The following is a 26,570-nucleotide window of genomic DNA, read 5'->3' as shown; positions in this document are numbered from 1 at the left end:
TAGGACCTTTACCACTGATCTGTAATATTTATAGAGTCATTTATATAGATCATTGGCCTTTAGGCTTTTATATTTTCTTAAATATTTAAAATTGTACAGGCATAATTATAATTGTGCAAGTCCTTTGTTAAGAACCTTGACATATTCGCTGCTTCGGTCATCTGATGTCCACTTAAAGTCTTTTATTTTCGCATTTTCATGAGTTCAAATTCTAAACAAGCTTCAGCGCCAGTGGAGTGTAGTGAACCCTGTGATGTGTACGATCCTACCAAAGACAAAGGTATTAAGTCTCTTGGTTCGAGGTTGTTCGTGTTGCCAGTCGCCCACTGCAGTGTGAAAGTGAGCGGTCTGCTCTTTGCTCCGTGAAGCGATAACGAGGACAGCAATGATGCACGACCTTGTGGTGAGTTATTGAAGGGTGCATTGCAGAGGATGCTCTAGTCTAGAGGAATTAATAATCTTGCACCACCACTAAATATAATAAAATGTTGTTGTTTTTTACAGTAGCCTATTGACTTAACATGAAACAAGATAAGAAATCAAAGCTAATTCAAAATTATAGCATACATAAATTGTAATAGTTTATATATATATATATGTCACAGCTGTGTTCAGTGGTACGGTACATTTTCATTTTCCACAGCTTTTTAAAAGGCATCCATAAGTGTTTCAGTGAACAAAAATCACACTGGCTGAAAGTTGTCAATCCTTTCCAGCAAGGTCTCAGAGTAACCGGGAGAATAATACCTGTAAAAGAAGGGCCAATCAGTGGAACAGCAAAAACTATACAGGGCACTAAAGTTTACAGCATTATAAATGCACTTTGTATGTTTAAAAAAATATGTTGATATTGTACTGTTTATTATTAATATAAATGTGTAAGAACCTGACAATCTCTTCAGGGTAGCAGTTGTTGATTGCATTGATATATTCCTGAATTGCAGAACCAGGATCTGCTTTGATCTCCTGTACTTTCTTCAGACCGCCACTGGTAACAAACAAGCGGCGTGCCTTACTGTCATGAGGAAGAACCTGTAAGAGTGGGAGGAAATAGAAAAATGCTATTTGAACTATTCTTATTGGGATTAAAAAATGCTGATCCCATAAAATGTGTTGATGAAGTTCCCACTACCTTACTGAACTGGGAGATGACATGCTTAAGAATGTTGCTGGGAGCTTCATAGAGAAGAGGCTCCAGTGCTGGTAGATAAGTACACTTTTGAAGGATGCTCTTCAGTGCCTTCTTGGCCTTTTTTTTTAGCATGTAAACAAAGCAAAGAAGAGACCACAATTACTTAAAATCTAATCTAATGGTCAAAACCTGACAATCTCTTCAGGGTAGCAGTTGTTGATTGCATTGATATATTCTGTTTGGAATAGATATATTCAATTTCGGTAAAAAATAATTTACACCAAAATGAAAAGGGGTACCTCTATCAGTCATTTTAAGAATGAGCTCACCTTGACCTGCAGGTCTTCAGAACTTTTCGTGTCCAAATAGAGATTTAGGAGTTTAGGGAACACATTGGCCACAGCAACAGCTTTTGCATGCTCAGGTGTGTGTCGGCCGATCTGGCCAAATGCCCAAGCAGTTGCTGCTTTGATGTGATCCTCTTGCTCTTCCTCCAGACAGATAGCCAACTGTGACACTCCCTACAGAAGTGGAGAATCAATTATGATCATAATCAGTATTATGAGAGAAATACACTACTGTTTAAAAGTTTGGGGTTGGTAAGATTTTGTAAATATTTTTGAGAGAAGTCTCTTATGCTCACAAAGATACAGTAATCAAAAAACAGTAAGAGCACTAATATTCTGGAATATTTTTTGATTAAAAAAATTAAATTAAAATTGGAAAAAAAAAATGTTTTCTTTTTTATGTTTATAAAAATGTTATGTATTCCAGTGATGGCAAGTCTGAATTTTCAGCAGTCATTATTCCAAAATTCAGTATCACTTGATCCTTCAGAAGTCATTCTAAAAAGCTGATTTAATGCTCAAGAAGCATTATTTATTTTTTTACAATTACTATCACAGTTGAAAATTTTGTACAGCTCAATATGCATATGAAAAATGTTTTACTTTTTTCAGGATTGTTTGATCAATAGAATGCTCAAAAGAACAGCATTTATTTGAAATTATTTTTTTTGTAACAATGTAAAACTCTCACTTTTGATCAATTGAATGTATTCTTGCTGAACAAAAGGATTCATTTCCTTCAAAAAATTAATTATACTAACCCCAAACTTTTGTGTAGTTATGTGTAGTTTAATTCAAATTTTACATGCGAGCTTATGAAAGGATGTGATAACAGACTTTAGATACAATCACAGCCATGGCTAAGTTCTCAGAGTGTGTAGCCACATAGCCCAGCATCATGATCCCCGGCAGGCGTACATTCCCTTCGGAGTCCCCGAGGTAGTCAATCACAGCTGCTACACCCCCCACATTAACTATTATCTGGGACAGCTGAGTAGGAAACACACAATGCAAACAAGCAAACACGTAAGCCAGTGTGACATAATGATAAACAATTAGTGAGGCAGACCAGAAAAGCAAAACAGTTTTGGGCAGGTGAATAAAATGGGTGATGCAAATGTGGTTTCCAATTGTCTGTTTCCTGTGTTGCACTGGTGATAAATAACAGACCCACATTCTCCATGGTTTACAGACTAGCTGCCTCACACCATGTTATTTAAAAGGGGTGTCAAAGAGCTGACAAAGTAGAGATTCCAAACTTACCCAAGCATCTTGAAATCATTTAGTGGCTATGTTATGTATGTGGTAGGTACCTCGGGGGTGTGTTTTGTGATTTCCCGAATAAGAGTGGCGACATTCTTCCGAACATATTCATCCGGGTCCTTTAGGCAAACCAGTGCAGCGGGGAATATCTCTGCTTCAACCACCATCTCGGCTACGTCTACAGAGTGCTTGGCGATTTGGCTGAGAGCTGAAAAAACCTGCCTCTTTAAAGAGGAGGAAAAAATTTACTGTCAAATTAAACCTGCATATCATTGATTACTAAATCTGTAGCCTGTATCACCTTCAATTTGGCATCTGGGTTTAGGATCATCTGTGCTAGGTGGGCGATTGCCCCAGTGTCCACCACGGTTTGAGCCAGCTCTGGGGAGTGTTTGGCTATGTCACTCAGAGCTGAAGCTGCAACCCTCTTCAGGGCAATTTCAGGTTCCTGGATGCATAGCACGAGCAGAGGCACAACTCCAGCATCAACCACTGCCTGAGACAGCTCTGCACAGCAGGAGAAGAAATAAAAAAAGGAACATTAACAAATTGTGAGAAAGAATAAAAAATGACCTTTTTATGCAAACTTACGTGCATTATGTCTGGCAATGTAGCTTATTGCCCATCCAGCAGCCTCTTTGACCCCAGGGTCAAACTCCTCCAGGGAGATGACAAGAGCGTCCAGTGCTCCACAGTCCACCACGGCCTGGGCCAGTTCAGGGGAGTGCTTAGCAACAGCCCGAAGCACGAATGCTGCAGCTTTCTTATAGAAACACTGTCTTTCATATCCCAGTAATCCAGAGGGAAAAGGACAAACAATTGACCAGTAAATACACTAGAATGTTCATAAATCACCAGCAAATCTGCCTTTAACAAACAACAGTAAGTGATGTATCACATTCTATATTATTCAGTCTTATAAAAGGGCCTTCTGTGGAAAGTGTTTTATACTTCTGATGAGGCCTCTCTGACAACGTAATAGCATTTTAACAATGAGTTTTAGAGAAAAGTCTTAGGACCACCGCTTTATAGTGTTTTGTTTTTTCTGCTGAAGCAGACCAGTATCACACCATGTCCATTAATGTAGGCAAGAGGAGAACTGGACCCCAACAGAGCCTGGTTTCTCCCAAGGGTGTTTTTTTTCCTTCCATTTCTGTCACCTGATGGGAGTTTGGGTTCTGTCTTGGCACTGTTGCCTTTGGCTTGTTTAGACATCAATTTACCAGCACTGACACTGTTGGGCGAGCATAAAAAACTGAACTGAGCTGACTAATGACACTATTGTTAGTGTGAATAGTGTGAGAGATGAATTCAGTTTGTTCATAATTCAATTTTGCAACATTGACACTGTTATTGAACTGAATTGAATCAAAATTGAACTGACTTAAGCCGAATAACCACTACTGTCTTCTTATCACTGAAATTAACTTGTTTCATAATAAATGAACTTAACAGATATTGAACTGAACTGAATCAACACAGAACTGATTGCAGTTGCATAATGCAACTTCTAGCTGCTTTATAGCAGAATTTGGATTTGCCTGATTTGCATCAATTCTGTTATTTTCCTGTTTAATCCTGTCAAGTAAACACGTTAACTTGACTTATTCTGAACAATTCTTCTCCTGGCAAAAGAGACATGGTCTGAGATCTGGAGATGTTGTACTACCATTAATTTTACATTTACATAATGAAACAATATGTACATTTTTAGTACCTGCCAACAGTCCTAAGTTCTGTTACTGTTTAAAGTCATTGTATTTAAATAGTGCAAACAAACTATTTAAATACAAACAAATTATATAAGCATGGATTGCTTGACTGACGGTGTTAATGGACATTTTTGCATTGTGCAAAATAGACATTAAATTTCAACACCACAAATGCAAACCTATTCATTGAAATTAGAGCTGAGAGGCACAGCTAATGAAACTCACGTTTTGCTCAGCCAGGGAGTACACAAGCTGAGGAAGAATGTCTCCCTTTACTACAGCCTCAGCCAGGTCATCGTTATAGTTGGCAAGCCTTCCGAGAGCCAGAGCTGCTGTCTGCTGAATAGTTGGGACTGCATCCAAGAGGAGAGGCCTCAAAAGGGACATTACACCTAAGCCAAAGAGAGTGAGCAGTGAGCACATTTGTGCAGTGGAGAAAACAGGAGTGGAAAGACACTTGAGAGCAGATGAGGGGAGGATATACTTTCAACGATTCAAATCATGTAATAAAATATATCTAAACTAAATATTCTTCTGAGTTCCAAAAGAGATCAGGGTAAGCATGAGCACATGTATTCCTTCTGTAATATGAATTAAAAAATGTAACTTAGTAACTTCTTTTGAAAACATTTTGTCCAGCAACTGTGTTTGGGAGAAAATGAAAGATATTGTTTCAGATCCTTGTTCAAAGAAATGCTATGGCCTCTTTTTTACCCCCATAAGTCCTGAGTGTTGAAAGGTTTGAAATAAATGCTTCTTTTCGAACATTATAGGTAAGGACAAACAAAGAAATAAGTCAAATCAAATGAAAATAGAAATTTCTTGAGTTATGTGAAGGTTGGATTTGGACGAATTTGTAAAAAAAAAAAAAAAAAAAAATTATACCTATATAAAGGTGCCATAAAATGAAATCTGTGGATGTATTGATTATTTATTTACTGTATATTGCTGCTGCCACACAGATCTCAAATAAACATGTGATTTATTTCCCAGCTTTTTACCTTCACAGACCAACTGTTTTTTGTAACTCGTGTGTGTTTTAATGTATACTTGTGTGTGAATGAGTAGTTAGTTAAGTAAACTTAGTTAAGTACTCACATGCTGTGACAGCCGCTTTCTGTACATGTGCACTCAGAAAACCATATTTCAGAAGTTTAAATTAATAGGATTTAAAACGCATTATTTTACCGCGATAAACATAATCAGAAACAAAATATGTTTTTAGCAGGTTCTAGCTGTAATGGCACAGCTCTATTCTGGAAAAAGGGTCTGGAAACAGCAGTTCATTTGCATTTAAAGAGACAGACACGAAAGCCAGCAGTGTTTCTGCTTCCACTCAAAGTTTTCAAAAGTATATAATAAATTATCTGTGGGGTATTTTGAGCTGAAACTTCACACACACATTCTGGGGACAAAAGAGACTTACATTACATATTTTAAAAAGGGGCATAATATGTCTCCTTTAAATTATTAAATTAGAAATCATATAAATATTACATAATAAGTTAATACAAGCAAATGCCATACCACAATTCATGCAGAAACCTCCCTTAAACAAAATAGACATTTTAAATACTCACCAGCATTTTGAAGTGTTTCAGTATTTTGTGGTCTTGCTGCAAGATCTGCTACAGTTTGCACAAATTGTGTTCTTGCCTTCTGGTACTGCTCAAACACTGCATAATAATAATAATAATAATAATAATAATAATAATAATAATAATAATAATAATAAGACAAAATAGGACGAATCAATGCCCACAATTATGGCAAAAAAAGAAAAGAAAAACTACAAAATTAAGGACAGTAAGCACTAACTGTTAGCAGTTTTTATTAACCTTTTACATTTTTAACGTAATAGGCTAAAGTAACTTCAGTGGATCTCACTTACTCACCTTGCAGAATCTGTCGTTGACTCATAGTTATGAGTATCCCAAATCGGAGCAATACGACAAAAAGCTGAGTGAACGCGACAAAAAAATAAATAAAAAGTAGGTTTAAGCTTCCATTAGGAATGAGTGTTTGTTGTGAGTTTAGAGAAGGCGTGCGACCGTTGTCTTGGCAACAAACCGGAAGTGATAGGCACCGCGTTCGGTCGGTGAGCTTGCTGTCAACGTTCATCAAGTGTTTCGTGCTGAAACGCGCATATGTTCAAATCAGCCACAATAACGCATGCAGTTGGTGTCCAGATGTAATAGCAGGTAAAAAATAATCCCTAATAAGATTGGGATATTATATAAGATTCAAAAACAGTCGATGAATGTGTGATATCGGGACAGAGCAGCTGCCCCCTCACTCAATGCCTTCTACATGGTTATCACATGACAACTGCAGGCACAGCAGCACTGATATTTAGCAATTACTAGTCTTCACGCTCGCACATTTTCTTTAAATATGTTTCAGAACAAAAAAGCAACTAGTGCTTGTTATAGTTCGTGCATCATATAGGCAAAAATATCGTCAAAGAGAATACAAACTTTCTGTACGTGATTGTTCACTTGAGAGTTGTCCCTCTAGTTTATCTATCCTCTTCAAACTTCAATAATGCGGTAAGTTGAGCAGGTTACCAAATAGATATGCATTCATAATTCCCAGCATGCCTTTCATATTTTCTTGTTGGCATTTGCATTTCACGCACTTTCTGTCCTGAGATTACTGTTTGGCCAATCACTTAAAACATTATCAGTTATTCTGTATTTAGTTATATGGGCCTAAAATTGTAAAACATATAAGCTTGTCATTTAGATTTTTATATCTGGACCATTATTGGATAAGTATTCAATGTATTAATATTATACACCTCTATTTAAAAAACGCCATTATTTAAACGCCAGCTCAAAGCTGAGAAGTGTATTCATTAACTTAAATGTCACTTCTAACAAAGAAATGCTCTCATAATGAGCAAGGCTTTACTACGAATTTGTTTAAATGCTGTTGAATGTAATTAATTAAGAACATGAATATAGGCCTACATTTATTTGCACAGTTCATCGTGACATCAACCAGGGCAAGGCAGAGATGAATACATTTTTTGGAAAAAGCAATTTTCTCAAAACGTTTCTTCATTTTTTAAAAGAGATTATCTTGAACGTCACAAAATGAATGTAAAACATGTCCACTTTTTGGTCATTTCCACCACTAAATTCACTGTTTAGTTGAGTCAACATCACTGGTGGTAGGGATTTTCTTATGTCTTGTTTATTCTATAATAACTCAAGCAATTTTTAGTGTTATATGTCCAAATTAGTTTTATAAGATACTACCGTTGCAAGTCTGAGTGGGCAACAAAAAAAGGGGGGGGGGGGGGGGGGGGGGGGTTACAGTCTTACTACGCGAGTCCCAGCATTTATTATGCCTTAGCTATTCTACAAAATTTCTGAAGTCTTTGAAGATGCATGTCGACGTACCAGATTATTACTGAAACTGTCTACTATAGCATATTACAGATGAGCTGCATATCCCGTTAAAATAAATAGCTTTCATTACTACCTCAGTGTAATGAATCAAGCACACCTCGCCTAATGGAGAGATTCACCGACAAATTCTCCGTTTCTGTCGTCTGACAGGTAGGATTTGCTAAAAAAAAAAAGTTCTCACTGGGTACTTACAGGCGACTTCTAAGCTATTTGAACTACAGTTCGTGAAGGTAGCACCTGCCTCGCAATACTTTCTTCGCATCAGACATGAGGTCAAATGGATTTGATTGTAAATTAATCAGATTACCTTCTTCACGTTTATTACCAGTTTACAGTTTACTTAGTATTTAATTCAGCCTTACAACCGCGCTTAAGGATAGGCTGTCTTTATGAGTAAAATAAAATAATAATACACCGCTGTTCTCTACTGGGCCAAACTTTATTATTTCTTTAAGTTTGTCTACTGAGAGATGAGTTAATTCTGAAAATAACGGGTCCTCTTGAATACTAAAACGTCAAACTTGTTCACCATAATAGCTACTTATTTTACATAAAAGTCTGAATAAATATAGTCGGATATTGTGCAAATTCATGAAGATTTTCAGGTGTATGTAGACTTCTCTCTCTTAGAAGCAGCATTAAAACGCTAGAAAACGATTGAAAGTGTAAAATGTTTTATTTAGATGTTTTATACAGTGCAACAGTCACAATACAATAGCTGTCAAAAGTCTACAATCGACCAATAAGACAATGAACACTGAAGACATCAAAATGTTGTACAGAATAAGAAGTTTGGGGTATACCAGTAGCTGTTTGTCTTCTGACCAGTTCGTGTATGTGATCATTTGGATGCAAACTGAAGGATACAGGCTGTGTGCATGCTATACAGGACTGGAGCATGAACTCGAGACCAAACTGACAGACCCGGACAAATCATACAATAACTGCAAAGATTAAACTGGAATTTTCAAGAACTTTGAATAATAAAATCATTACGCAGACTACAACTTAACTTTGGATTTCTTAATCCCTTTTAACACGCAGTCCTAATATAGTATTTTGTCCTTTAATTCTGAACTATATATATGCCTTTCGTTGATACATTATTAAAGGCCAGAATATACCAGGAATGTTTAGTAACTACCCCAGAAAAGGCAAACTAAAATCAAAAGTAAATGCTTTTTATCATGCTTTTAAAGAACATTAAATACACATGTAAAATACAAGCAACAGATAACACAGTTTGTTTAGGGAAACTGTAGACGAAAGTAAAAATATATAAAAGACAGGTATAATTCAGTCATTTCTGCATTTTGACAATGCCTCGACCGTCGCTCTGCACTCCACTTTGTAATTAAATGGGCCTCTAACGTTCTCACGCAAACTTAAAATTCCCGCAATGTGAATGAAGTGCGTCATTTCCACAACGTTAAAGTTACATGTATAATATATTGATGATAATGACAAAAAGAAATGGATCTACATGACACTACGTTGGCATGGAAATAGCTGGATTATATCTGGCGTTGGCTTCATCGTGTAGTCCCTCATCATCCCGATGATGTGGAAGATCCATTCAGCGCCGTCTTTCGCACTTTGTTGCCTAAGGTGAACTGTCGATTTGGGCTTGTCATCGTCATGCCGTTAATAGGATTGGAGATATGGGTGAAATTAGGTTGTGAAGGCTGAACCAGTGTGCTTGGACTCGGTAGTAGTGAGGAGGTGGATGGTACTCCAGCGGGACTGCTGGCCTTATCGCTGGCTGAGTCGCTTTCAGAGCGGTTTGTATTGTTCACGCCATCTTGTGGATGGGCCATCTTCATTTTTTTACAGCTGGGCCGCACGCGGTATTTCAGAGGCAGTGGACCATTCTACGGAATGTTCGAAAATAACAGAAGGCATTTTATTATTGAACGGTGGATACTGAGCTACTAAAATTCTCATTCCACAAATTAACTAATTGTCGAAAGATAAATGACCTGTTATAATGTTTCACTTACTTTCGATATTTCACTCAATTAGTCAGCAGATTTGAAAGTAAAAATACAAACGTAAGAACTCACTCTTCTCCAAGTGTAGATGTAGGCAATGTCCATTAATGTGTAGTAATCCTTCAAAGGCTCATCCTCATACATAACTTCAATCTGTTAAAACAAAGAACGATAATATATATTTAAAAAAACAAGCACCAGTCAATCAATATCACACCAATAATGGATGATGCAAGATCAGCAAATAAATATTTAACAATACCCTCTTTCTCTAAAATTATGTGATGAAACACTGAACTACTAAACTTCCACTGTTACAAAAAACTAAAAAAAAGAAAAAAAAACTTAATCTTCAATAACACTGATCGCATTACCTGAAAAGTAGGAGGTATATCCATTTTGCTTCTCAGAAATTTCCTCAAATGCATCACAGTCATTGCAGCAGGGCACTGTAAGTATCTTTTATTATTAACCTGTGTGGTTAAAAATAACATATATTATTCAGATAAGTATTACTATTGGTGTAATCTGTATCACCATCATAACAGAAAGAGAGAGAGAGGGGAGAAAAAAAAAGACTTTCAGCATCAGCAAGCACTTAACTACCTCTTCTTTTTGCCTCTCATCTGTGTTGCCTTGATGTTGGGCTCTGAAGAATAAATAGTACAATAGTTGTAAATTAAATACTAAATTATAACTTCTCATGTTTCAAATAAAATATCTTTACACTGTGGCCACTTCAAATTTTGGTACACATTTTTCAAACTCTTGTAACAGTACAGACAGATACACTGATAGCAAAAATGACTCATACAGACATATGTAAATACATACCTTTGATCAAAAAACTCAATTGACAGACTGATAATTTCATCATCTGTGATGATTCGCTTGTCTTCATCAGCAACTTCTCCTCGATCCTCATTTGATCCATTTGCAGCTTTGTAAAAAAAAAAAAAATATGAATCAGTTTTCAATTAGACTAGACAGTTACACAACCCAGTCTGTTCAAATGGTTATCCTAACAAAACCAATTTATTTGCTTAGGTACATTAAATACTTACCATCAACAGATGGGTGTTCAGCGTAAAAATCTCTCCTACGCTTCATTTCATCTGCACAAAAAAAAAAATCCAGATCAAAGCATGTGTAAATAATTACAAACAATAAAAATAATCTTTCACAGTGACTGACTTACTTTTGAAAAGACCAGGAACCAACTTGTATACAATGTCCTGTAGAGTTTTGTCAGACCTGTGAGGAGACGGGTGTTGGTCAAACCAAATTTTTTATTTTTTTTTGGAAAACCTTTGCACTTCAAACAGTACTGTTGCAACCAACTTAAATTCATGTTATTTCCTAATTATCACATTAAAAGGCATGCACAGAACACACAATACACAGCATTTGAGATATAAACAAACAAGATGTCAGATGTATCCATAATCAGAATTAATTATTATGAATAACTATTTACAACAAGTGGTAAGGTGGAATAGACAGTGATTTTAAAGGTTACCGAATATTGAGAAGCGGCTTCGTTTTGTGGACCTGTACATCACATATGGGACAGTATTTACTGGTTTCCAGGTACCGGACAATGCACATTTTACAAACTGAGGATCAGAAAAATGTCAGAGGATAAGACACATGGTCTAGGTATGATCTATTATATAGAGAGAAAAATAGAGCAGCACAACTCATATACTCACATGAGTGCAAGCATTCTATGATTGTTGTTGCATCTATGAAATATCCACCACACAAGACACACATCAAATGGGGATTGAGCTCCGTGATCTTGATCCTTGTTGTACGATGCATCGTCATGGGACGGAAATGACCCTGCAGGTGCACCAAAATAAGATGATAAAGACTTGTAACTATAAACAACTGCTAATGAAAACAATCATGAGGAGTTAATTACCTGAGACTTTACCATTCTGTTATAATGGGCTGTTGTGTATATTTACGGAATAACAGAATTTTCGCAATTTTTAGATCATATCTTACACAAAGGTATTCGGGGTCGTCAAAAGACACGATTGCGATGTAAACGATGTTTATATTGCAGCAAAGTCAGATTCGCTACACTACACACTACATAGCAGACATATAACACTGCACAACCCACCATACTATACTGAATCAGTTATGAAGACACTCTGCGTAAATAAACTACGTGACAAACCCTTCTTACGGTTTCTATAGCAACTAAAGCTGCATTACGTGGCAACGTACCAAGCAGCTGAAACGGAACGTTCCGAGTAGAACGCAGTGAGCGCGCAAACGTCGATTTAAAATAAACATTAAAAATGTTATAACGGCCTTTCAAAACATTCTATCTTAACTGAACGTTCGTGTTATTGATGATGCTGGTCTTGGCTTTGCTTTGACATCCTCTCCCTCCTGCATGGATCACTAATGTTGCAGTCGTTCACTGCCCATGAATGCACCTTGGATTAAACTTATACGTTGCTATGTACGAAGTTTATTTGTCACAAATCCTGTTTTCGAAACACCTTATTACGTCGGGGCATTCACTAAGAGCTAAAGTGGTATGAAGTGCTGAATGAGCTCACAACCATGGGAACACGAAGTATTAACTACCTTTTCAAACTCGTGCTGGATGAAGCATAGGCTACCAAAAGTAGTTTACTTCAAGTACTGGTTATAAAATGCGTTTTAAAGATCATGCATTAAAGGTTGATGTCATCTAGGTATGACAATTGGAAGTTAAGCAAACGATTCCAAGAACACGCGAGAAAACAAAGCACCCGAGACGAATTCTGATTTTTCACGGTAGAGGGTATCAAAACATATCTGTAAATCAACTTTCAACCCCAGATCAACCTACAGAGGAAAAATATCAACCTGTGCCCTTGCTTATTAAATAAATAAAGGCGTTCATGATCTAACATTTATTCAGTAAAACATCCACCAGTCACAACATGATGCAGTGATCTTTGTGCTACAAGCCTTTCGGTTGGTTATAAAGACAAAACCACAAACTTTTTGAACTCTGACTAAACAAGCATTCTGGTTATGGTGGTGCTATACGTAGGCTACAGAATAACGAACTGTCAAAAGGAGGAAATAACCCTTATACATGAATTGTGCCACGTGAGAAAGTGCCGAGTTTACAAAGCCCTGTCTGGCCTATTTCGATGAATACAGGTAGCCTACCATTATAGAATTCCACCTGATTAAGCAGATGAGAATACTTGATATGCTCACAGACCGTGTTAAAGTCATCAATATCATAAAAAACACGTCACTTTATATTTAGTTCTGACATTCGGGGAGTCAGAGAAGTGATATTAAACTAAATTATGCACCTAGGTCTCAGGTATAAAAACTGCGGTTTCTAAATAAAAAAATAAAATTAAAAAACCCGCGCAAGTCAATAACCTTATTAATAAAAAATAAAAATCTAAAACAAGATGCCGAGAAAAATTCAATAGGCTATTTTTTTCTTCTTGACGTGACAAGCCACAGGAAGGCTTAGCCTATACATTATAGAATATATATCCTATAAATAGCGATAAAAAATCGATAACTTATTGTTTGAGCTTGTTTAAGCTTATTTTTTATGTATAGTAAACAATAGACAAATGTGTTTGTCAAAGTCCAACAAACTGATGTAATAACCAAACCCCTGTGCAAGCCATATAGAGAATCATTCTTCAGGTCATTTGGATAAATGAAAGGAACCACTAAAAACTTTTTAAATATGTTAAATAAGTACCTGGGTTTATAAATATGTGTTGTTTAATCAACCACACATCAACCGTGTAGTCAATGTTTGCTGTCAACCGCTGAAAGCTTTGTCCTGTAAATCCGACAACAGGACACGTTTAGGTTACCGTGTAAATTTAAGTTAAGAAAACACACAAATAGGTATAATTCAGCAAAACGACGAGTTTATCCGCTCGTAAACATCATACAGATCGTATATCTATAAAATCAGATAACTGCTCAATGAGACGACAAACAGAAAATCCTTTAGAAATCAGCCTCACATGAACATTCGACTCGTTTCTAGCCGATTTCGCGTGCACATCAGGATTCATTAGGAATTAAACCGTTTCATCTAGCCAGAAACGTAAAGCGAACATAATGATGTCCATAAGTGAATATCATACAACAAAACAGGAGTCATTCGCACAGACAGGATAAGATATTACTAGATAAAATAACTCAAATCTAGAAGCACGCGGAGAGACTAAGCCAGTGTTGCGTACGCGAGCCTGTCAGTTCCCGCATCCACTTTAACACACGTCTCCATTTTACGCTCACAAAAACACACATGCATTTAGAGTGTGAAATTAGACATTGGTAAGGGAAGATATCAAAGAACACATACCTTAGTGAGCTGGAGCGAATAGTCGAGCCTGGAGGTGGTTAGACAATGAAAGTTAGGAGGCGATCAGTAGAAAATGAATACGAGCCAAGCGGCCATCTTGAAATGGGCTGCAGACGCTGTCAATTGCAATAAGAGAACGGCGAAGCAGGGCGCATTTCAATAATAATAAAAAATAGAAAAGGTCCGGTTATCGATGTGTGTGCTGTGCTAGGTTGCAGATTTGTAAGCGCTCTTGAATGTAGACCTCCCGCCAGTAAAACGGCCAGGCTGATGTGCGTTTTCTCTAGGCTAGCGCCTTCAGTCTTTCGCTCGAAAAAATGCTGCGCTGATGGTTCAGTGGAAACTGACACCGTCCCCAAAATGGCTTGTAGTTCGACCGCCCCGTGCACCACGTGATCTAATTCCTTAAGGGTGGCCTGGGAATATGTGTCGGTGTATTCAGCGCTGCTCGCGTTCAGCAATAACAAAGAATTGCGTGTCAAAGTCTGTTTGACCGCGGTCCAGCTTGTAAGGTTTGCACAACAGAATAAATCTTGTAGATCAGCTTTGAACCGTTCACTACTTTTGTCTGCAAAATGATCTCTATCCCTCAGCAGCTTAGAAGAATGTAATTCATAACTGAGACATTATCAATTTACCATAAAATATGAGTCACCTAGATGGTCTATTCATAGAGTCGGTTAAACTAAATAGCGCAATGGCGTTGAGGAAGCAGGTCATATATTAGCCAATCACATGTTCAGCCTACCTAACCCGATAGTCTGTTTCTAAATTAATTCATGGTGGCGAACGTAACACAGAGGGCAGTAAGAAATCTGCGCGTGGCCGGGAGTTCCCATGGAAATTAGGTGTTATTTTTGCTGCTACAATATGACTCAATATATTTCGCAGAGTAACACAATAGGCTAATCCGCATATTCTCATTAACTTCAACGTATTAACCTATAAAAACCCCGTCCTGGCACTCAAACTTCAGAATGTTTAGTTTCTGTAGTGTATATATAGACACAATGCTTTGTTTGCATCAGTAACGGGATCTAGAGGTCAGACACTGAATGTCAATTTTTTTTTTCGGAAACATGCGTTTATCAATAAAAACATCTGACTGAGCTCTAAAACAATTACACAAATGCAGGTTTAATTATCAACAGCATTTTTATTGTACATTTTACGAAAAGAAGCTACAGAATACTAGTCGATATATGCAAGAAGAAATCAACAAAGAGAAAAAAAAAACTGATGGGGCACTGCGTCCTGAAGGAAAGACACGTTTCGCTCATTAATTCTTGGCATCCGAAATCTAAAGAGCCAGGAATCCAGGAATTAAGACTGGGCTGCCCTCTCGAGACTCTTTGCTGCGTCCTTCATTTTTCCAACCAAATCCTAGACACAATTCAAACAAACCAGTTTAGTCACCAGCAAATACATGGACATGTTATTTCCAACCATTATTTTACCAAATCAAATTTCTCTCTCTGAGCTAAATATAAAATTAACGTTTATGCTGCAACACTCTTCATTTAGGCACACGCCCAGGTTATTCGGTATAGTCTTAAGTGCCAAAGCACTCTTTCATTTCAAAATAATTTGTTGGTTCTCATCGTAAACCTCACAAGCTTTGAGTTATACGCAAACAAGTTAATAACATGGACCGTCAACCGTGATAACAAATGAAAACACATCGATTTCGTCATAATTGTATTTTATATGCCGTGGCAACCTTCTGGTTTCAGTTGGATAAAATTGTGGGCCGATTCAAAAAGTGAGCTGCTGGGATATTTGTTACGTTACGTGATTGTGACCATGATTGAGTGCATGAGAATTTTATGGCTTGATCTTTTGGACAATTCACCTTTCTGTCACCCCTACAACAAACACAGGCATCTGTGTAATGACCAAGATAATAAAATTGCCAAGCAGGCTAAAACAGAGGCAGAAACCCAAAGCTGACATTTGAATATTACCAGAATCAATCAGTTATATCAATTAACGGTCAACAATAATAAAAACTATAAATAACGATTTAATTGTTTAATTAATCAATTGCACTTGTAGGTTTATTTAGACCAGGACTTCTTGTACAATTAAATTAATGCATTTAGCAGACGCATCCAAAGCGACTTGCAGTGCATTCAGGCTATCAATTTTTACATGTCATATCATGTGTTCCCGGGGAATCGAACCCCCAACCTTGCGCTTGATAATGCAGTGCTCTACCAATTGAGCTACAGGAACACTAATTAAGATGACGAATTAATGAAGAATTAAGATGGCCCAACAAATTTAACTGTAGGAAGACAAAATGACCTCTATGGAGGATTAAAGAAACACTCAAATAATAAAACGGTATTGCCCAGGCCTTAAAAAAAACCTCTTGATCAGCGATCAATATTGAAAATAGGGCAAACTAATGATTCGTGGAACTTTGCGATACATACCTGAAGTTGGTCCATGGTACAACTAAAGTTGATTTCTGAAGAAGCGCCAGCCCTCTGTAAAAGTAACCAAAGTTTAATCAAAGTGAAGAAAACAACAACAGCAATTACTGGTCATAGCTCTATGTATTACATACCTCGGTGTTTAATGAAATCAGATATGACGGCTGATTGACTTTATGCACATGACTATTCTGCAGAGAAAATCAATGGTTATGAGATAATATTAAAGTGTTAGAAATACTAACTTATAGAACCACAATGTACCTTTATACAATACTCAAGACGCCATTCAGCATCCGTTATATGGGGAGGACATGTGTCAGTGCTGAGAAGCATAAATAAATAAATAAATACATAAACTATCGCAGCGGCCATTAGATTTATACAGACTTCGCATGATTCAATACACTCTGCAGAACAGGAAAAAGTCACTACTGAATTGGTTGTGATAAACAATGTATATATACACATTTTCTCACCTTGACAACAAAGATTCCAAACTTTTCTTGTGTTTCTAAAAGAAAAGAAACATTGGATAATGCTGCAGTGCAACTGTACTTTCATTCAGAGGATGCGGATCATCAGCATAAAAAACATTACCTGGAATGATTTATAAAATGTATCCACTCTTTCATTCTGGAATCTGACGTCTTCAAGACATGAGCTAAAAGAGCACACGAGATATTTAAAATGGAAAAGTGTTTTTTTTTTAATGCTAAACAGTTTCGTATAATCGTCAGAAAACCATCTCGGATCAGGTTACCTAATAGTTGATTTATCTGCATTTTGTTTAACGCCTTCCAGAATAAAGGTCGTTGCTGCGGTGTGACAGTGTTTCAAGGTGGTCTGGTCGAAGTGCCTCAATTCTGGGTGACCTGCGAGAGATGAAACATTGCTCTCAAGAGAAGTTTGTGTATGTGCGCGAGAGAGAACAAGGGACAGCTTACGATAGACGTACGTGAGTTGTTTTGAACGGAGCAAACAAAACTAACAATGATTTGGCAATACAAACGTACAATTATTTGCCATGTCAATTAAGCGGGTTACAAACTAAAACAAAAAGTAGATAAATGGAGGGGGGGGGGAGACAAAACACAAGCTTAGCGGATAACTAACACAGAGGAGGTATTAACTGCTGTTTTACTTGGAGTGAAGACATGCAGGCTACGTTTGCCTGCGTCTGACCATAACCAAGTAAATGTGCATGATTTCTTATACATTTCAGTTCTTAAAGAAGAAAAATTCATCGGTCACCATGTGTATTATTAGCTTAGCTATACGGCTAAGCGGAGGATTCGTTACACTATACTGTGATGTCGCAGCATGCAAGGCTAGCGTTGGTCTGTCAGCTATTGCATAGCTTTTAGGGCTAGGTGATATATAATATGTGAAGCTTAGAAAATAACATCATCACTAACTCGGCGCAGCGCGACTTCCTTCTTGTCTGGAAAGCACCGGAAGTAGTGCAGCACAAAGAAAAAAAATCTCAACCATTTTACCTAGAACGCTTTCGCCCCGAGAGGAGTCCAGACTGTCGAATGCGACGTCCATAAATATCGTGAATGATTTCAGGTCGAACACATTCGGATCGGCCAGGGTTTGAAGCCCTTTCATCACTGATTCCGACAACTCCATTTTGAGCAGCCTCGCGAGCCTTGGTCACATGAGCGCGTCAGCTGATCTCAGGACTTGATTTGTCGGAGAATGAGACACAGTACTGATAAACAACGCAAAGCCAAAGGCCATGTACTTGTTATTGACATATAACCAGGGTAAAAGCACTAACATATTAATGGTTGTTAAAGACTTAAGAGAGATCGTTTCCGTTTTTTCAGTCCTGTCTGCTGGTAGACGTTTGTCTGGCATAACACATCAAGCGCATCCGTGTTTCTACTGCTGCATCATGTCTTTATTTTTCAAAATATATTAGAATGATTCTTGAGGAGGCAGAATTCTTTAAAGCTTTGGTGCAGCTTCATTATGCTGCTTTTTATTCAACAAAATACCGCTTGCAGGCACCTCATTATCTCGTCATAAGATATTCTGTAGCAGTTCTATCGAGCGACGGCTCCGTTACTCTGCCAGTCAGCTTTGGAAGATAAACCTTAGATATAAGTTACTCTTAAACAGCTATTTTACTACACAATAAGTAACATAATGTTTTACAAAATACAGAAACAAATCTACTTTTAACCATAAAGTTTCCAAAAGCTAAGCATGAGGGAATATCTGAAATATTGCAAAGCACAACCTCCTTAAACTTTTTTTTTATTACATGGTTTTACATCTGTTACGCTCTTAACCCTTTATACCCTTTAAAAGGTTTTTCACTGTATGGTTTCTTTTTTCTTTTTGATACAAAAGTTATTTATATCACAGATTAGTGGTTTGTGCGTTCTTTAAAACACAAGTAACTCTAAAAACTCAAATTTCTCATGACATGCGGTTGTAAATTCTATTTTGGCTCTAAATGGAACCTTTATTTTTGTTTATTGGTTACAAATCAGCTTAACAAAGTTGTCATTTTTTACTTGCGTCCAACCAAACTTTAATTCATAAACACTAAATTATTGTTTCTAATATAGATGAATATAGAATACAGAATATAGGTGTTTAGATATAGAAGTGCAAAATATGTTACTATATATAAATACAATTATTTTGTCTCTTTATGTTCAAGATTTCTGAAACAATGTTCCAATTTTATTAAAAAAGATTAGACAAAGGTCTACAGAAAGTAGAATCCGTGACAAGTCCAGATGTCAGACAATTTAAACGAAGCATTGATAATGTGACATGCATACAGATTTTAGTCAAGTTAATGTTAAGATTTGCCCTCCTTTTGTTGGTTTCATTAAAAAAGTAGCCTAGTTTTTTTTCATTATTAGGCTGTATTTAATCTTTAAAAAATACTGCATGAATAATGATGTCCTCAAATGTATTCGCATGTTTGTTCTGCTACATTTATTTATTTGTTTGTTTTATTTTTATTTATTTATTTCGTTAATACATTCATTCGTTCAGGCTACATGAAATAAGTACTATTATATAAATCATGTATTATTATTAATTTTGATAATGATATATTAATATGAATTCATTTATTATTATTTATTATTTATAATTTAGTAATACGAATAATTTTATTGTTTAATGTTTTATTTTGATTCATTTTTGTTCAAAATATGTTCAAACATTTTCTCAAACTGACCATGCGATATCAAGAGGTTATGCAATAAATGATAATTATATATTACGGGTGTTTTATATATATATATATATATATATATATATATATATATATATATATATATATATATATATATATATATATATATATATATATATGCATTTATATTGTTATATATATAATAATTATATATTATATATATATAATAGTTATATATATATAATTATATATATATATAATTTTTTTTTTTTTTTTTTTTTTTTTTTTAAATCAATGTTTTTTTACATCGGTCCATGCATGTACTCGGTTAAAACATTTTGTTAATCTGGAAATCTTGCATTGCAAACTTTTGATAATTGAAAGCAGTCTTAAGATTCTTTATGGGGGGAAAAAACTTTCTTGTTGATTTTATGATATGCAAAGAGTTGGTCAGGCTATTTGCGTTATCACCCCGAAGTCAAATGGCATCGGCTATAGAATATGCATGATGACCCATATTATCCTGTTTGTTTTTGTTAAATAAGCACACCAAATGTAGAAGACCTTTTCATTTCAGAGGAAGTTCTTCATAGTCACAAAGCAGTTAAACTCTCTCCATCACTTTTCATAGAATACAACAGGAAAAGTCCCAATAGAGCGTTTTAAAACAGAATTTCAGTAAAGTTTAGCAATGTCATTATATGCAATTGGTCGTTGGAAGATGGGTTTTTTTTCGAACCCTCAAACAGAACAGCGGCCATTTTGGGTGATGCCCAGACACGAGATTGTGCAACAAAATGGATGTGACGTGTGTACTTAAGTGTTTCAATTAAAAACTTTAAGATACCAAAAATAAATAAAAATAATAATAATAATAACAAAAACAACAACCAGCTGTTAAGGGGGCTCTTCGGCAGCAAATGTTTAGAAGAAAGTTTGTGCTAATAAGGGAAACCTCTGTTTCAATTAACCTTTTGCGCCACTAGAGTTTTTTATTAGGGGGAGGAGATATTTAATAGCCATTAACTCATTATTATGGGTTGTTTTGTTAAAATAACAATTTTATTGCTTCGTCATTGTCTTCACACCATGCAGCAAAAGCTACTGGGTCAATATGTAGAGCCTATGCTTTAGAAATAATATGAATATGATCCAACTGTAATTTATCCTGTAAAGTTGAGAGAAAAGTGTCACTATATAGTGAAAAAATTAAGTGTAAAAACGAAAGATAAAATATCCTAATGTCTGACCAATTTTATTTCGCTTGGTATTTCTTTGCAATGAAAAGGCATTATTGGTTGCATAAATACGTTTATTTATCGCTCCATTTTAATTTTAAAAAATCAACAAATATTTAATTTAAATGTAATACATTTGTCAAATCACTGAATTAAATTAGTTGCTCTCCTATCTGAAATTACACTTTTAAGTCTTATTTAAGGAAACAAATAAGCCATAACATTCAACATTATATACAAATTCAAATAAACAAAAAATGAAAAAGCTATTTTTGCATCATCTAATATTTTTATTTATTTATTTGAAAAGCAAGTAAATAAAATATTGAATGTATTTATTTATATTTAGGTGTTGTTAAGATAAATGAATCATGTTTTGTCCACGCATATCACAGTCAAGATGGATCTTTAAACGTTTTCCTTTTTTTTAACAAAAACTTCATCTAGCACTTTATATATTTTCTCAGTATAAATGAATAAATCTGATAATTTAAACCAAGAAAACAATTAAAACTGCAGCGTTTCTGATAATATGACAATGTAACTATAATCTTGAAGTGACTTGATTTTAGGTTTCTCTAATTATTAAGAGAATCTATATCTAGCATTCATGGTGGGGGGTAATATTTATAGAATATGTGTTAATTGTTTAACACGATGAAGAAGGATAAGAAAACAGATAATAATAAGAAAAATAAATCAGAAAAAAAGTTGAAACCAGGAAGAGGAAGAAAAAACTATGTCAGAAACCAATACTTTTCAGATAAAAAAAAAATAGATTTCAAAATAGCCTACTAAAGAGGTTTATATAAAAGTAAGTTTGACAGTTTTGGTTGTCAATGTTGTAAAATATAGGCAAAATTATTTAACTAATATATAAGCTACTACCTAATTAATACTTGGAGGGGGCTGCACGACATTTTTGTGTGATGATTTAAAAAAAACAACTTTTCAATAATATCAGAATAGCTGTCAGGACATCTCTTGTGAGATGCTTCAACAGATTAAAAAGACAGGGCTGTTGATCATCGGAGTAAAGATAAAGAAAGTTGGCTGCATTGTGAGGTGGGAGGGAGGACTGATGGTTAGACTTCTCCTTTAAGAGACACGAGAGGAAAGTTTTGTTATTTTTGTACTTTGAGGAAATCAGGTTAGTTCATATCCGACCACTGGCACTGCACACGAGCATCATGTTATATCAGGCTAAATATAAGAATGAAATAATGCTCTTTGAATCGTCGATGCACGTGGCCAATCCCAGTTGTCCGGTGAATAAAAGTAGGCTACAGATACAGAAAAGACGTTCGTTTTGATAGAAAACCTCATGTGCCTTTTGTCGGTTTATAGGCTACACATTTTATTTCCTCTAGTAATTTTGGCGGGATTAGAACTTTGCTTTCATTTTCACACCACATATGGTTTATTTAAATACGTGTGGTATGATCTTGTCGTGGAAAAATGCAATTGATTACCACGATCCTCAACGAGTTTTTGTGAAGACCGCTATAAATCTGCGAAGACAGACGAACACATCTTGCACTGCAACACCGCAATTACGATTAACCTCAACTCTCGATAATCCTGTTTGCTTTGGCAAAGCGTTTAACTCAGGCTCGTGAGGTCTATTTGTTCACTCACCGCTTGCTAAGACTGAACGTAGCCTATAATAAAATACACGTTTGCTCACTTCCCACTGATACTAGCCTACTAATGACCCCCCACCCTCTATTTTACAAGGCGCTGTGTTGCTTCATCCTGTGAACTGTGGGCAGTTTATTAGTGAGGTTTGGGAAATCCTAATGCTTCTTCGTGCCAGCCCCTTGCTCTAGCTCATTCATCGTGGGCACCAGGGGCGGACTGGCCATCGGGAGCACCGGAACATTTCCCGGTGGCCTGACGGTCATTCTGGCCTGCCGCCTGACGCTGTGCAGTCGATCAGCCTGACGTGCAATAAGCTGTTATGCAACTGCGAATTAATTGACGGTCTTATGAATCTACGAATCAGGCGATCGCGGAGTGAATATGACACCACCACATGACCAAACATCAGCGAAGCACGGATGGCAGGCTTTATCTTAGAAAATCGCGCAAAAAATGGAGCGTAAACTCAAAGGAGGAGCAGAGAGGGGACGTATATAAAGGAGAAAAGCCCTGACCACAGACGCAGTTGCTGCAAAATCCCAGCCATGTTCGCCAGTAAGGGAGCAGGCCGGTCAGAATTACATTTATATTTACTATGGTTCACTGAAGAGTTCGGCACGCGCTGGGACCGCTGTTCAACTAAAATCTTACAAAGCGTCTGTAATATGGTTTACTATAAATAACACGTAAAACAAACAGGGTTCAAAAAAATATATGTTTCTGTTGATGCATGCGCATTCTGTATTCCCAGACATTACAACAGCGATGAGAAAAACTTCTATAAATCATTCACTCTTGATCAATAGCCTACTAACACGAACACTGTGTCAGTGCATTCTCTTAAAGTGACAGTCTTTATATTAATCGAACAGCAACAACAAAGAAATCACTCACTGGTCTTGATTAAAAAGCTTTTTTTTACTTTAATAAAGAATAATCTTTAATTTATAGTCCAAAATGCAATGCTGTTTTACATTTGATTACTTTATTTAATTTCTGTACCTAAAAACTAATGCAAGACCTACCTAAAAAACCCCGAAAGTCAGTTCATTTTATTTGTATCTTTACTCTATCGTATTTATTTGTGCTGTTGCTTGTAGTTAGAATATTCTTAATAATATGATAATATATATATATTTTTTGAAAGTATCATTTTCCATAAACATAGCACATAGCCTACAACTTTACCGAAACTGTGACTCTAAAACCGTGAAACAAACCGAACTGTGAAAAAGTTGAACTGTTCCACCCTAATATTTACATAATCATTTGGCAGATGGACGCTTTCATTCAAAGCGACTTACAATAGATAAAATCTATAAAAAAATAATAAAAAATTATAGCCTATATATGTATATATATGTAGCCTAGTGTACAATGCTATTTATTTTGAAGGTGACGAAGGAAGCAACAGTAGCACTAGTGCTGTTAGTGCTCCTGCTTTGAACAAGAGAGGGTGGACAGTTCATCTTTTGAGTCAGAACAGGAACCTTCAGCTAAAGTTTAAGCTATTAGCAAAACTGTACATGGCTATATAATATATATATATATATATATATATATTTTTTTTTTTTACTCATAAAAATGTGCTTTTATGATTTATAAGGTCATCAGTAGTAGGACTGTGATCATTGGGACATACAATTGATGGCTGCATAATTAATATAGATTATTGAAAGTGCTTATTTCATATTGCAGAGTGAGAGAGAGGGAGATTAAGGGAAAGATGATAGAGACAGTGAATGCCTTCTTGACACTACATTTGATTATTTTGCCCGTCCACTGTCTAAGGATTTTGATTTACTTTTTAAGTATAACCCAATTCAAACAACTGAAAGAGCCAAAGAGTTTATCAGTCTGGTGGACACATGAATTGGGTGGTGGTGACTGCAGCAACAGAGGTGGCCTGGGGTGGAGTCAAATTCCCGGCCTGATTTACTGTCCCAGTCCGCCACTGGTGGGCACAGTGCCAAACGTTAGTGCTGTGAGTCTCCGTCCCTGCCCTCCAGTCCTACATCTTATTCGTTGAGTAAACGGATCACGAGCTGAGCAATACTTGTTGCTATAATATCTCTATTATTATTAAAACGATGACGCCAAAATGCCCCGAATGCAGAACTCAAAATGATTTACAAAATCTGATTATCTCTCAGTTTTGAGCTTTAAAAGAGGGGTGGTCTCTACTTCAACCTTCGAGATGTTGACTTTTGATTGCTTGAGAGGCCATGTAGCAACATTCTGGATGCAGAAAAAACATGGTACGTGGTTTAAACAGCCTCACTGTGTGTGTGTGTGTGTGTGTGTGTGTGTGTGTCTGTGTGTGTGTGTGTGTGGAAGTAGTTTCAGACAGTGACTCTGCCCCCTATAGGAACTAAAACCCTGAACGAAATGATCCATTGAATTGGACCAGGACAAAAAAATAAAATAATAATAATAATAATAATTAATAAAGGCCCGGTCAAAATCTCCTTAGTACTTGACAATAAATTGTAAATATGTAAACTGTCAAATTAAACTAATCTGCAAATTTACTTTAAAATAATGCTTTTGTTACAGTGACAACAGGTCAGCAAAACTGACCGAAAGCACTGACTAGCTTCTAGTCCAGTTCCTTACAATTTTTTACATATATACCTTGGACTTAATCTGATTTGTGAATTATCGCTCATTTGGGCTAATTGTCAAAGAGTAGGTTATTCTGACACGTTTTTAACATAGGCTTAACCCCTATTTTTTTAACCGTATTCTATTAAAGGGACGAAGTCGTGTCTTAGATGCATAATTAACACCACGTAGCCTACCAACATCATAACGTGCCCTTTGTCGTGCGAGTATCACACGTAGGCCCCAGACCACCTGCGCGCACACAGATTATATGACAGAATAAACGGGGACGCGCCGTGACCGCTTGATGGCAGTGGTGGGATATAAGTGTGGGCGTTGAATCAGAAAAGACGTCGTTTTTTGACCGTAATGGCCATAGCCTATACTACGCCAGTGGTGAGGGACAATAACGACTGGCCAGTCAAATATACTGAAATTCACTATGGCGGAATTTCCCAACCAGCGAAGAGTAGCTAGTGTTGCACAATTCAGAACGCTCCGGTTTGCTACTGTATTGTTACAATTTCTGAAAATATATGTCACCAGTTCCGTTTTTTACCGACATACCAGCGCTTAGTAGTACGCTGTCTCATAATGCTTCTCTTGCAGCTTCATTTTTTTGTATTAGCTATGTCAGATGAATGGGCTAATTCATTTGGTACGCAAACCAAATGTTAAGGAAGAATCTACATTAGCGTATATTACCCAAATTTGAGAAAAAATCATATTGCTTTAAAAGTCATTACAAATATTTTTGCATCTCTTCTTCGACCTAATATGACAATGTAAATACAATAATAAGCTTACTTGGACTTCTATTATTTTTGTACATGCACTATACAGTTTTTAAACATGCAGAGCCTAATCAATATGTTAAAAATGTCGCATATTTTCAAAGAAATGCTGTCCACGTGCACCCCAAATGCTGCTTCGCGGTCTGATTTGATTTGCTTGTCCTGCAAGCCCGGTTTACAACGATCGCCGCCGTGATTTTCCTGTGACCGTCAGTGGGAAAAGCAGCCGCTCCAGCACTCTTGCATTCAGCGCAACGGAAAAATCGGCATCCCGGGATAAGGTCTTTGGACACATTTGGAATAGTTCCTGCTCTTCCCTCATCTCATCCTTCCAAGAACTTACATGCTCACCGTTCGAGTCACTCTGTGCCATCCCTTCAAGTTACTCTGAAGTGAACATTTAAAGAATCGCTGTCTTAGTTTTAGTATCAGTTGTTTTCGCACAGGCTAAAGAGACTT

The 26,570-nt window shown here is 36.4% G+C and overlaps 3 protein-coding genes across 3 annotated transcripts; all 3 read right to left on the bottom strand.

The window, feature by feature from the left end:
- Positions 1–396: 396 nt before the first annotated feature.
- spag6 (sperm associated antigen 6) lies at positions 397–6,549 on the bottom strand. The gene is made up of 11 exons (XM_059524558.1): positions 6,350–6,549; positions 6,035–6,130; positions 4,680–4,846; positions 3,334–3,517; positions 3,044–3,249; positions 2,793–2,966; positions 2,317–2,469; positions 1,462–1,653; positions 1,133–1,249; positions 887–1,032; positions 397–747 (listed from the first exon to the last, which is right to left on the bottom strand). Exons 1-11 carry the CDS (start codon positions 6,372–6,374, stop codon positions 684–686), a joined length of 1,524 nt encoding a protein of 507 aa, XP_059380541.1. The 5' UTR covers positions 6,375–6,549; the 3' UTR covers positions 397–683.
- A 1,978-nt stretch (positions 6,550–8,527) lies between these two features.
- Positions 8,528–14,900, bottom strand: bmi1a (bmi1 polycomb ring finger oncogene 1a). Its single transcript, XM_059524556.1, has 10 exons — positions 14,228–14,900; positions 11,574–11,706; positions 11,381–11,477; positions 11,060–11,115; positions 10,926–10,976; positions 10,696–10,801; positions 10,468–10,510; positions 10,236–10,334; positions 9,934–10,014; positions 8,528–9,741 (listed from the first exon to the last, which is right to left on the bottom strand). Exons 2-10 carry the CDS (start codon positions 11,689–11,691, stop codon positions 9,421–9,423), a joined length of 972 nt encoding a protein of 323 aa, XP_059380539.1. The 5' UTR covers positions 11,692–11,706; positions 14,228–14,900; the 3' UTR covers positions 8,528–9,420.
- A 463-nt stretch (positions 14,901–15,363) lies between these two features.
- Positions 15,364–18,353, bottom strand: commd3 (COMM domain containing 3). The gene is made up of 8 exons (XM_059524557.1): positions 18,165–18,353; positions 17,429–17,540; positions 17,266–17,329; positions 17,145–17,179; positions 16,930–16,990; positions 16,800–16,856; positions 16,666–16,719; positions 15,364–15,610 (listed from the first exon to the last, which is right to left on the bottom strand). The coding sequence occupies exons 1-8, from the start codon at positions 18,298–18,300 to the stop codon at positions 15,551–15,553; spliced, it is 579 nt and encodes a 192-aa protein (XP_059380540.1). The 5' UTR covers positions 18,301–18,353; the 3' UTR covers positions 15,364–15,550.
- Positions 18,354–26,570: the final 8,217 nt, after the last annotated feature.

This window comes from Carassius carassius, chromosome 35, assembly GCF_963082965.1.
Source record: "Carassius carassius chromosome 35, fCarCar2.1, whole genome shotgun sequence".
NCBI classification, from domain to species: Eukaryota; Metazoa; Chordata; class Actinopteri; order Cypriniformes; family Cyprinidae; genus Carassius; species Carassius carassius.
Note: the sequence above shows the minus strand (reverse complement) of the source record. Positions and strands in the feature narration are given on the sequence as shown.